The 12339-nt window shown below is 28.4% G+C and overlaps 1 protein-coding gene across 1 annotated transcript; it reads left to right on the top strand.

Annotated features, from left to right (window-relative positions):
- The first annotated feature begins 394 nt into the window (after window positions 1–394).
- LOC126742587 (homeobox protein Nkx-3.2-like) lies at window positions 395–8753 on the top strand. Its single transcript, XM_050449321.1, has 3 exons — window positions 395–650; window positions 5984–6228; window positions 8129–8753. Exons 1-3 carry the CDS (start codon window positions 467–469, stop codon window positions 8516–8518), a joined length of 819 nt encoding a protein of 272 aa, XP_050305278.1. The 5' UTR covers window positions 395–466; the 3' UTR covers window positions 8519–8753.
- Window positions 8754–12339: the final 3586 nt, after the last annotated feature.

The raw sequence follows: 12339 nt of genomic DNA, 5'->3' as shown, positions 1-12339 counted from the left end.
ATTATTATCTTTTTATTGAAATTTCTATTCAGATGTTAAACCACTCATAAAAAACACAATAAAACATCCATCAAACATCAACCCGAACAAACAGAAACCGCTCATGCAAATTTCGCAAAACCTAAAAAAAAAAGTCCTAAAAATAAATATACAACGCTAAACGAAAGTCATTAATAAATAATAATAAAACCAGAGCGTCCCTCGGTTGATACGACGACGAGCTTTTAAGAATTTTAGCTCCTCCCCAAACAAACGAAATTAGGGAATAGACAGAGACAAAATGCCCGTTAAATCACCGCACGTTAAACGAAGACGGGAAACTTTCTGGAGTAGTAAACGCACACGAGTGGCGACGAGAGTAATTTTCATTGAGTCCCCTTTAAGCCAGTCTGGAGTGAGACGTTCCCTAAGGAGCCGATTTTTAGTAGTTCAGTGTACGGTGATTTAAGTGTTTAATATAAACGAGATGGAAGAGGAGAGTAGCTGTCAATACGCGAGTAATTCCGAAAAGTGTCCTGTAGCAACTGTCACCCCATTTTTTATAAATGATATTTTGAAACGTAAGGAGGAAGCTAAGAGGTTGGCTGAAGATGAAGAGGTTCAGGAGTCCGCTTTGGATATGTCTAAGACACATTCGAGAGATGGCATGGGTAAGATATATATAGAAAATATCAACTTTCTTTTTTATTTATCTTGGAAGTTTAAAGCCTTTTTAACTGTTTTTTTATTTATTATTTATAAAATTATTTTAAAAAAATCACTTCTGCTGTACTTACAGGACTTACAAAAAATTAAATTGCGAATTTATTTTATTGAGAATTAAGCAATAAAATCAAATGGGAAACTACGCAAGCATTTTTGACTACGCAAGCATTTTTTTATATTCCCGTTACGTCGGTGTTTACTTAGATTTGTAGAGGAAGAGTGTACAAAATGACATTAGATTAAATAACGTTAAAAATGTAAAAAATGTGTGTCAGACAGAGAGATTTAAATTGAATAGCTCTGAAATCTGAATTAATATTTTTAGTTCTGGTTTTAGGCTCACAGTTTTTAGTATCTCTAAATCTTAGTGGTTTCTGATTCGTACATATAGTACTGGAAAAGCCCAAAATAAGCTTCGTTAAATAAATAATCAATTTAAAATTGGGTGATCACTCTACCTGGATGGGTATTTAAGCACTTGTCCTAATATATCTTTAGCAGTCTAAAGAAAAACACATTCAAGGTTTGCATGCGGTAGACAAAGCAAAGCAATGTGATTTGCTTTTGCGAACAAATATGCGTTTGATGAATATTGTGGATAAAACCTTATCATTTAGATTAAGTATAAATTATTTTCCTTCCTATTTTTTACACTAGAAAATGCCATAAAATCGTAAAAGTCATAAATGGAATATTCTATACTATAATAGCATAGGAAGTTTCAGGAATATTTTTATTTTATTAAATTGGATTTGAATTTTAATTAAATAAATAAATTTTCAAATTTACGACTAATCAAAACTGTCTATTTCATTCTCGACACGTGTTAAATAAATAAATAAATAAATACGAATTTGTAAAACAAATAAAATTTCTTTTATTTTTCTCCTGAAGATGCTAAGATTCGTTAGCGAAATACGCGTTTTGTGTCAAATGTTCACTTAAATAATAAACATCTAAAAATTACTGAAATATAACAAAGAAACTAAAAGTTTATCTTAAAAAATTGTAAAAAATAATTTATTTTTTCTTAAATTTTTATCTAAATATTATTTAATTCTTTGGTAATTTTTTTATTTAAAAAAATAGTATTTATAAATAGTACAGTTGCAATATAAATAAAAGTTCATAATTTATTCCTAAGTTTAGTTAGCAAATATACTAATAATATATTTATTTCTTATTTAATTAGACTTAAATTAAAGGCTTAAACGATACCTACTATATACTAATAAAATAATAATTTTCGTTTTTAAAAAGAATTAAAAAAAAATTTTAAAATTAAATTAAATAAAACAAGAATTAAAAAATAAAAGAAATTTTAAGCCATCAGAATGAAACAAGCTGAATTTTAAATTTGAACTAAAAAAACTTATGTAAAATAAATTTCAATTTAAATTAAAACAAGCCTATATTTCATAAAAATAAGAGAAATAATTTAATAAAAATAAAAAACTAACTAAAAATTGCAATTTAAGTCTTAAAAGGGGTTATATTAAGAGTTTCTAATAATATTATTTTGATTTATAAAAAAAAAATCCAAAACATCGTATTACATACCACATTCTTTACAGTTTCCTCTAGAATAAGATAGGCTTTACATAGAACTTAATACGATATTTTTGACACCACAGTTCCATAGGATATCATATATTATTTATATCATTCGCTCTGTATTTTAATACAAGAACTATCACTTTATTCCTCTGTAAATCAGAGATAGCAGTGAAGGTTTCCCCATCTGCATATTTTACAATTACACCTGTATATTTGGTTAAACTTTAATTCTTATGTGAGTAGGATTGACGTTACTTTCCTTCAGTTCATTGTTGAAAAAAAATAAATAGATTTGGTCAGAGAATAATAAAAAATATGAAGATATACTAGGCAGATATCTACGAGATTTAGAAAGCGATCCAAGGGAGTAAACAAGTAACGAAATAACGAATGTACCAAAAAAACAGAAAAGAAATATTGTCTGACAGTTATGAGTCATAAAGCGAAACTAAGCCAAAATACCAAAAAGCTCCTAAATAAAAGAAGACAACTGATGTCTCCAATTATTACACAACACTAAAGAAACTAAATAAAAACATCCATCGATCGATCCGGAGAGACATAAGAGAAACCAACACGATGAGATAAGAAGAGTAATAGAGGACAAGAAAAATGGACAACACAGGCAACAAAAACGTGTATAGGATAAAAAGCCAACCACGGATAGAATCGAAATTCTCGACTTTCACCTGCATCCCATTGGAACAATGCAGTAATTATTTTATTACATAAGAAGGAAGACATATCGGATCTGACAAACTATCGCCCATTTGTTATCACACATATACAAGTTCTTCATAAAAATTATCACAAGGAGGCTCAGAGAACAATCTGGATTAACATCAAGGTATGGCACCAATCACCATTTACTAGTGATAAAGACTTTAACAGAGAAATCTATAGAGTACAACAAATCCTTGGCACTATATTCGTGGATTATAAAAAAGCCTTTGATGCCGTGAATGAAATGATAACCGCATTGACTAAGTGTCTCTTTAAGAACATACTTGAAAGAGAGCAATCCTGTAACGGTGAAAAATGGAGGAAAACTTAGTCATTTAAGATTTGCAGACGACATAGTTTTCATAGCCTATCCTAGACATGACCAAGACACAAATTATGACAAATCTAGTGCTAAACTGTAATGTTTCTGTTGCTAAAGGAGGTATTGAGCAAACTATTTAGATTTCTAGAGTATAAAATAAGACCAGTCAGGGATAATCAAACTAGTAAGCTCTCCGTCGCATATGATTAAGAGACATACACCCAAGTCAGACTGTATGCTTCAGAAGAAAGGAAACCCTTTAATCAATGTGTCTTTTCCTATTTATAGTGCGAAAACATGAACGCTTAGAAGCAAAATTGTAGAGAAGATCCGCGTAACTCAGAGGATCAGAGAACATGCACAATTGGCGCTATAGAAAAAATTGATATAATAAAATAAAATTGTATATTATCTAAAACAATCGTACAAGAGATATTATCGAATAAAGGACAATGCAAGAAGCCTTCTAGCTGTATTGCAGATTAGATGCAACACGCAAAAAATAGAAACAGATGTACAGGACTGCGGGAGTCCTATGTCCAGCAGTGGACACTTATAGGTTGGCAATGATGATGATGATGATGATAATTACGTTTCCTAACACTTCTTAAGTCTAGCAAACCCTTACTATGACTCTTTAATATTTCTCCAATAAGAGATCCAGTTTTTGATTTAACTCTTTGGTTTTTTCAGCTAAAAATCTCAGAGTGAGACTGACCTGCAAATTCCGAATCAACAGCATTATCCATGCATCTCTTTTTCCTTGTAAATGTTATATATTAACCTTAAAAACACTCATTTTAATCTCACATACTGCGAATTTGATTCCTTTAAGAGGAATCCACACATATCAATGTTTCAACATTTTCCAATATATATATTACCTCATTATCCATCATCATTCATATAATTATCGCCATTTAATTTGAAAAAATCCAAATACTGGAACGCTGCATTCAAAGTAATTTACTTTTTATAACAGGGCTATAATAATCAACCTATCGATCATACGTGTTGTTTTTACAATAATATGACTAACTGGCAATACAGTGACAAATGTAGTAAAGTCAAATTGCATTCCGGACACTCCTTTTGACCATTCTCAGAAAATGATAATTAAAATATAAGAAAGAATATTTAATAGAAAAACAGTACTATTAGATTGAATAATATGGACGAAAAATAGTGATTTTTCAAATGAATTTCTTACTAGGGAAGTGTTTCGGGTGGGTGGGGGGGTAAAGAGTGATTTGTTAAAAAACAATGTTATTCTAGAAAATATATATTCAATATTTAATTTAATAACACTGTAAATTTAAATTTTCTATAGAGATATTTAGTATATAAAGCAGGGTCATTAGATTGAATAATGTAGACGAAAAACAGTGATTTTTCAGACGAATTTCATCAAATATTTGAGGTGTAGCAATCGAGTTTAAATATGTAAATCTCTTGTTAATATATTTGAATGATAAAATTTTCTCCCATTTGTAAATAAAATTGTATATTATATACGTATATTCTCCCCTATAATTTTCTTAAAAAGCATTTTTCTCTGAGGCAATTATTTTCTGAAAAAAAAAACCGTTTTACAATAACTTTACCTTTACCCCCCCCACCCGCCCCACATAACTTATCAGTAAGAAATTGCTTTCAAAACTCATTGTTTTTAAAATAATACGCATGAACAACACATTTTGTTTATTTAAATTTTATATAATTATATAACAAAGCCTCAGAAAAAAGCCACAAATGCTCCAGGGATTGTTTCTTTCATGTCCCTTTTATTGCAAGAAAAAAAAGCAGTGAAAAGAACACTATTTAGCGTAATAGAGATAGATATTTATACTCATGAGAATTTACTTACTAGTCTCATTATAACTTAACTAGAGTCAAGCTCTAAGTTATAATAAGACCATGTAAGCTTGCTAGTTAATACATCTTCGTCATATCAATTTATACTTTTTAATAGGCACATAAATTTGCTTTAGTAAAGGCACTATTATTTTATTTGCATAAAACTATCCTAAAATCACAACATTTATAATTCATAAGACTCTTTTTTCCTTTTTGAATTCTTATGTTTAATCCTGTGTATACTATATTAAAACACTTTCTCCTAAGCCATCTCTTAATGTCTCAAAGAATTCGTTTACTAAATTTTTGAAACCCTTTACTAAGCCCTCCTATTCATCATTCATTCATTCTCAATAAATTTTTTCCTTATTTCTAGATTCTTCATTCAAAATGTCTTCGTTGCAAACAATATCAGGAAATTAAAAATAATTCAACCCGCAAATGCCATGCAGAATTAATAACAAAAATTTTAAATATCGTAAATGCTTTAAAATAAGCGTAACAATGACGTGACGAAGGACATTATAAATTGGTGGATGATACAAGCTGCCACCTAGCAATCTTTTCGTATGCTTTTAACTTAAAAGCTTTTCGCACTTTGGACACGTACGTGTTACTTAATTTCGGTAATTGCTCGCCTTTATATTCATTTTCTATACACACACAAAAGATCACAGGAATAACATAGTGCCTTTCATTTAAAATACATTAGGTCCGTTAAAACTGTTGTGTTCGATAAAAACCTTTATAGTCAAAAATTAAACATTGATACTCGTTAAATAATATTACTAAATACTTATTTTATATTGGGACTTGTAGATTGTTCGAGTCCAGATCTGCCTCACTTGCCTCCGGGATTTGCCTCGCCTCGCCTCTCGGAAGATTCTGGAAGGGAGTCGAGCAGTTGCGGATCGGCCAATCAACCGAGTCGTAAGAAGAGGTCACGTGCCGCATTTACGCATGCGCAAGTGTTCGAGTTGGAGCGCAGGTTTAGTCAGCAAAGGTACTTGAGTGGCCCTGAGAGAGCTGACTTGGCAGCCGCTTTAAAACTGACCGAAACACAAGTAAGTTTAAGTCAAATGTTAAGTAATTAATTTCAATTAAGTAATAAATTTCATATGAATCTGATGAAACTTTAGGATTTTAAGAAACTCGGAAACTATTTATACTTAGTTTTCTAATTGTATATTTATTTTTTACATATATTATGTAAAGAGTGAGTCTTATTATTGCTGTTTATGGCGTTTAATAAATAAAATCTGCTGTCATATATAAGATTTTAATTATTAAATTAAAAATTATTATTATTTATGCATAACTTAAATGGATCTGGATACACTATATTTTATATTGAGATTTTGATAACTTATTATTAGAAAAAAAGCAATTATTACTTTATGACTTGGTAATTCAGTAGACCCTTAATGAATTAAATATATTTATAAATTCCAATCTTTATATTTATATAGAAAAAAAAGGCAAATTCAGTAATATGTAAGTTATAAATTGTATAAAGATTAATTTGAGAATATAATAAATTATTATTTTATATCGGATTCCTATTACTAATATATTTTTAAATTAAGTTTAGTTTACCTAATTTTTGAATTTTTTTTATTACTTTTATTTTTGCCAATAATTCTTTATGTTCTAAATTAACAGAAAGTTAAAAAATATAAAGTGAACCATTCATAATAATCCTCTTTTAAATATTTAATTTTTCAGCAAAAATATTTATTATATTTGATCATTTTAATCGGACAAAAAGTCAAATAAATATTTAATAAAATTTAAGTTTATTACGTAAAACTATGTAATGAAATTTAGTTTTTTTTAATTTAATTATTTTTTTTTTTTAACATTTCAGGGATTCTAATTAATAAATATATGTTTCTTGTTACTTTAGTTATTAAGTTTTGTATATATTTTCTTTACGCTTGCCAGTAATATTAAATTGCATAAATAGGAAAAAATTAAATAGAATAAAATTAACAATTTATATTAATTTTCTTTTTATTATAATATGTCAATTTATTAATATTTCAGTTTTAAAGTAAGTGCGTCAAGAACAAAAAACATCTTTAAATCGTTTAATAAAGGCTTGATTAATTAATTAATTAGGTACACTTTAAATCTATTTAAATGAATATTAACTAAAGCTTTTAAAAAATATTCCTTTACATTTACATGAATTGTTTATATACAAGTTGTTTTTATTTTTATATTAAATTTTGAATCTTATTATTTAATTTAAAATTCCTAATAAGACAACAAAAAAAATATTTTTTTTATATTTGAAAATATAGATAAAATTTTAAATTTAACAATATTTAAAAAATGTATAAAGGGTTCAAGTCAAATATGAATTATATTTACATAAACATAAAAATTTGGCTAAAAGACTGTATATACAGCATAGCATTAAGACCAATTTTTTTAAATTTCTTGATACCCATTAAATGTTATATATTTTTTGAAAAGACTCACAGATAAAATAAAATTTTTCAAGGCATAACAATAATTTAATCCCTTTAATATATTTTTTTAAAATTTTTATTTAAAATTAGTTTTTAGATTTTTTTTTAATTCAAATTGAAAACCAATAACTCAAATTTAATTCTTTTTTAAATATTTCATAATTTATGTATTTTTTTTATTATTAAGTTATTCTGTAAATTTTTACCAAGATTTTTAAACAAAATATAAATTGACAAACAAAATTAAAACTTATATTCAAACATGGCCAAAAACCTATTAATAAATTAAAATTTACATAAACAGGAAAACCTTAGTTTTCTAAAAAATGAACGCTTGAAACATATACACAAAATAAGCTCAACATAGCGAAAATTATTTAAAAATTTCTTCGCTGTTAAAGACCAATTACATAATTAACTACATTTTATAATTTTAAAAAGTATTCATTAATATATCAATTTTATTAACAATACTCTTCTTTTCCAGGTAAAAATTTGGTACCAAAATCGACGCTACAAAACCAAACGTAAACAACTGCAAATGCAAGAATCCACAATGCTCAACTCCAATGCGAGAAAAGTTGCCGTAAAAGTCCTAGTCAAAGACGACATGCCCTTGTTCCTACAACAAAAACCGCCCTTATACCAAAAAAACCCTTATTACCCGGATCCGTCGAAACCGGACTTTTTTGTTTACGACCAACTCAGTAAAACTGTTGTACAAAAATACCCGAAAAACTTACAAGAATCCATGCTGAACATTTGCCAGCAATACAATCAGATGCAGTTGTTTCCTTACTTCAATTATTACCATCCTGCTCTTATGGGGCAGCTCAATCAGCAGGAAGACGATGTAGGGTCGGAAAGTAGAGAATAGACGTAGAGATTTTAAGGGTACCAAAGACTATGCTTTTAAAAATTGTTTAATTGCACTTAATTTTTTTTAATATATCTTATTGGCTTGAGATTGTATGTTCATACATACAAAAAGGCAATTCACTGATGTTCTTAATGGTCCTAGGTTGTATATAAGTCATGTTCCAAATAGATTGTAATATATTGTAAATATTGTAGTATTACATTAATATGATAATTATTTTTAGTCATTTCTTTGTGCAATAAATTTGACTTCAAAACAAACGTGTGCTGTTTTTTAAATATTTTGCATTAAACATTATTAGGAAAAATGTTGGAATGATTCCATTCTGAAACACAGATGTAAGGGGCATAACCAAAAAGGAGATTGAGTCAGCCAGTAAAGGCTTAAAATACAACAAAGTACTTAGAGAAAAAAAGCATTGTGAGTGAATTAATGAAGAAGGAAGTAAATGAGTCATAAAAGCCCTAAAAACTTTTTATAATGTATGTTGCTTGGCAGGAAATACACTAAACCAATGAAATAATGCCAAAAATAAAGTAGGTGCTTTAATACTTTTTTAGAGTAGACCAAAATGGTATGAGATGGTTTCTTAAGAAAAAATAGAAAAAAAAAACATAAAAATAACAGTAAAAATTTGAAAAAATCGAAAAAAATAATAATAAAGGTATGAAGAAAACGAAAAGGAAATACTCATATTTACTCTAGACTTCTAATTAGACCATATAACCGTGTTTGTTTTTTGCAGGCAATTGACGAAAATTTGGTGTTTATTTCAAGGAATTTCAGGCAACTGAAGATATTTTACGATTCTTCCAGGCATTTGATTAATTTTTTTAAAACAGTTGAACAAATTCACTAAATTTTGTGAAATAATTGCTTCAAAAATTTTTAATTTTTTTTTACGATAACTACTAAAATGTCTGATTTTGTCCATGCGATTGATAGAAAATGCGTGGAATTTTCGAACTTTTTCCAAGTAGTTAATGAAAACTGGATGATTTCTTTAAGGAATTTCAGATAATTGAAGGAATTTCATTATATTTTCACACAGTTAGACAAAAGTACAAAGTTCTTTTAATTTTTTTAGATTATATCAATAAAAAATATAAAAAAGTCTTCCAGGTACTTGAAAATCAATTCCCCGCAAAATTTTATCAAATTTCTTTAAGAATTTAGCGTTTCTTCCAAGCAGTTTCTGGAAAAATCAGGATAATAAATTTCCCGTTTTTAAGGACTACTGATAAATTTTGAATTTTTTTTCCAGACAGTTAATGAAAATCGAGTGTTTCTTGCATAGATTTTTAGGCAATTAAAGACATTTTATATTTGCAGCATTTTAGCTATTGCCTTAAAATACTTTAAAAAATAGAAATTTATCTTAATTTTCTAAGTAAATTTGATAAAATGTCTTTAAAAATTTAGTGTTTCTTTTAGGCAGTTTTTATTAGTGAACTACAAAATTATGTTCCAATTTTGTCTAGGCAGTTGATAGACATTAGGTGATCTTTAAAGGACATATAGGCAATTAAAGGAATTTCGTATCTCTTCCAGACAATTAGAACTGCTGAAAACATTCAAAAATTCACTAAATTTCCTATAACAATTCCTCCTAAGATAAAAAAAAATGTAGGTAGCCTGGCAAAACCATGGAAACAGTTGAAACTTTTTTTTAGGATAACTACTAACATTTTTAACCTCATCCAGGCAGTTGATGGAAATTAAGTGAATTCTTTAAGGAATTTTAGGCAATTGAAAGAATATGATCATTTTTTCAGGCAACTTGCGATGGACCTGTCGATTAGGGTGTTGTAGTGTGTTAAAGAGCTGGGCAGTTCTATTAGCATTTTCATTGTTCGCAAAGAAAAGAGAAATTATTTCAACTCTTTCAGCAAGTGAATAAACCATTATCACACTCAATGTTGTAACTAACTAACTTTAAAGAGCTATTTGCTTGACACACTATGATTTGACAGCAGTAATTGACAACCACTATTAAACTTCAAAATGTTGCTATAATAACAGTCTCAACAATAACTAAGGGTTCCCTTGCAGAATTGGCATAGATACCTACGGGTATTAAAAAAAAAACAACAGAAAGTACGGTTCACAATGTAGGAGAACACAATTTTTTATATTTATTTAACTGCTTAATTTACAAGCATTTTTTTCATAAAAAATGTTGACATGTTTTTGTAGCTTTTATTAGCCCCTGTATCGACTAGGCAAATAGTAACGATTTAAAACTTTAGGGTTATAATTCACATAAAAATACCTTCAAAAGAAAGTATCACTCGACCCCCGTTCCATTTAAAATTTTGGGGGCCCTAGCTAGGCCCCGCTAGGACTTTGCCCTCAGGGGGGCGAAACTAGCAAAAAAATGTTTCCCCCTTGAATCAAAAATTGACGGGTCCGAGGATTTTTTCGTAAATGTTCTGGGGACCCAAAATAGGCTCTGTTTCGTTTTCAAATGGCCACCCTGTATACCCATACAACTTACGTACAAAAACGTATTTTTGTACGTAATAAATCGTACGTATAAAAATTTTAAAAAAATGCAGGAAAATAGAGTGAAACTTCTTTAAAAATTGAATCTTTCTTTCAGGAAGTTCCAAGAAAAATCAGGAGAAATAATTGGAAAATTTCAGTTTTTAATAACTGGTAAAGTTTTATGTTTTTTTCAAGCAGTTAATAGAAATTGTCAAGAATTTCTTGGTTTTTTTCTAGGCAATTGGTAGAAATCGGATGTTTCTTTTAAGGAATTTAGGCATATTATAGGAATTTTTCATTTCATTTGGCCAGATGCTAGAAATTTCCTGCATATCATTGACTTTTTTCAAGAAATTGATGGAAAACAGGTGTTTCTTTCAAGCAATTTTAGGCAGTTGAAAATATTTGGTGCAGAGCTATTTTCTTAAGGCAATTGAGAAAGTACAAAGTTATTCACATGTCCTGAAAAAATTTAGGGTTTCTTCCAGGCAATTGAGAAATTGTTTTAAAAACCCGGAAAAACCATCGAGAAATCCAGTTTTTGTAGCATATTCACTCAAGGTTCCAATTTTGTCCAGGCAGTTGACGAAAATTAAGTGATTTCTTCCAGGAATTTCAGACAATTAAAGGAAATATATAATTCCTTCAGGCAGTTAATCTATTGCCATAAAACAATTAACAAAAAAATATATTAATTTGTCATTTTTCTGTGAATATTCATGCAAAGAATTCCATGCAGTTAAAATTTAATTTCCTTCATATAATTTCTTAAAAAATTGTGTGTTTCTTACAGGCAGTTGAAGAAATTGCTGCAAAAAACCGCAAAATCATTAGAAAAATCCCATTTTTTTAGTATTTGTACTCATCTTCCCAATTTTCTTCAGATAGTTCAAGTAGCACTAAAATATCTTGACTTTTCTAGGCAGTTGATGGAAATTGGCTGTTTTCTTCATCTAATTACTGTTTGTTTTGCCATTGTTTTATGAAAGTATCCAAGGAATAAATTATAAAAAAGCTAAAAAGTAACGTATAGGAAACAAGACATTCCTGCTGAAAATGGAAAAAAAGAGAGAAAAATAAATCGATATAGACAAAGAGGTAAATAAATTCTTAGGTATTCTGTAAGTCTTCTAAAGTAATTATACGCTTAATTATTCTCTTTTGATTTTCCAGAGTGTAATATAGAAAATCCTCCTAAGTAGAGGCGTCAGTGGCGAAGCGTGAACTTTTTTTTCGGGTAGACAATCAATAAAAATTGTTAATTAGAAAAAAATGTGTATTCAATATTATTCACTTTAATGAAATAGAGAATGAAAGCGCATTAAATATTA

This window comes from Anthonomus grandis, chromosome 11 (genome assembly GCF_022605725.1).
Source record: "Anthonomus grandis grandis chromosome 11, icAntGran1.3, whole genome shotgun sequence".
Taxonomy (NCBI): Eukaryota; Metazoa; Arthropoda; class Insecta; order Coleoptera; family Curculionidae; genus Anthonomus; species Anthonomus grandis.
This window is presented reverse-complemented; position numbering and strand designations above follow the sequence as displayed.

Coding starts and splice junctions, on each gene's coding strand:
- LOC126742587 (XM_050449321.1), top strand. CDS start 467: ATGGAAGAGGAGAGTAGCTGTCAATACGCGAGTAATTCCGAAAAGTGT. Junction 651..5,983: donor ACATTCGAGAGATGGCATGG/GTAAGATATATA, acceptor TGGGACTTGTAG/ATTGTTCGAGTCCAGATCTG. Junction 6,229..8,128: donor TAAAACTGACCGAAACACAA/GTAAGTTTAAGT, acceptor CTTCTTTTCCAG/GTAAAAATTTGGTACCAAAA.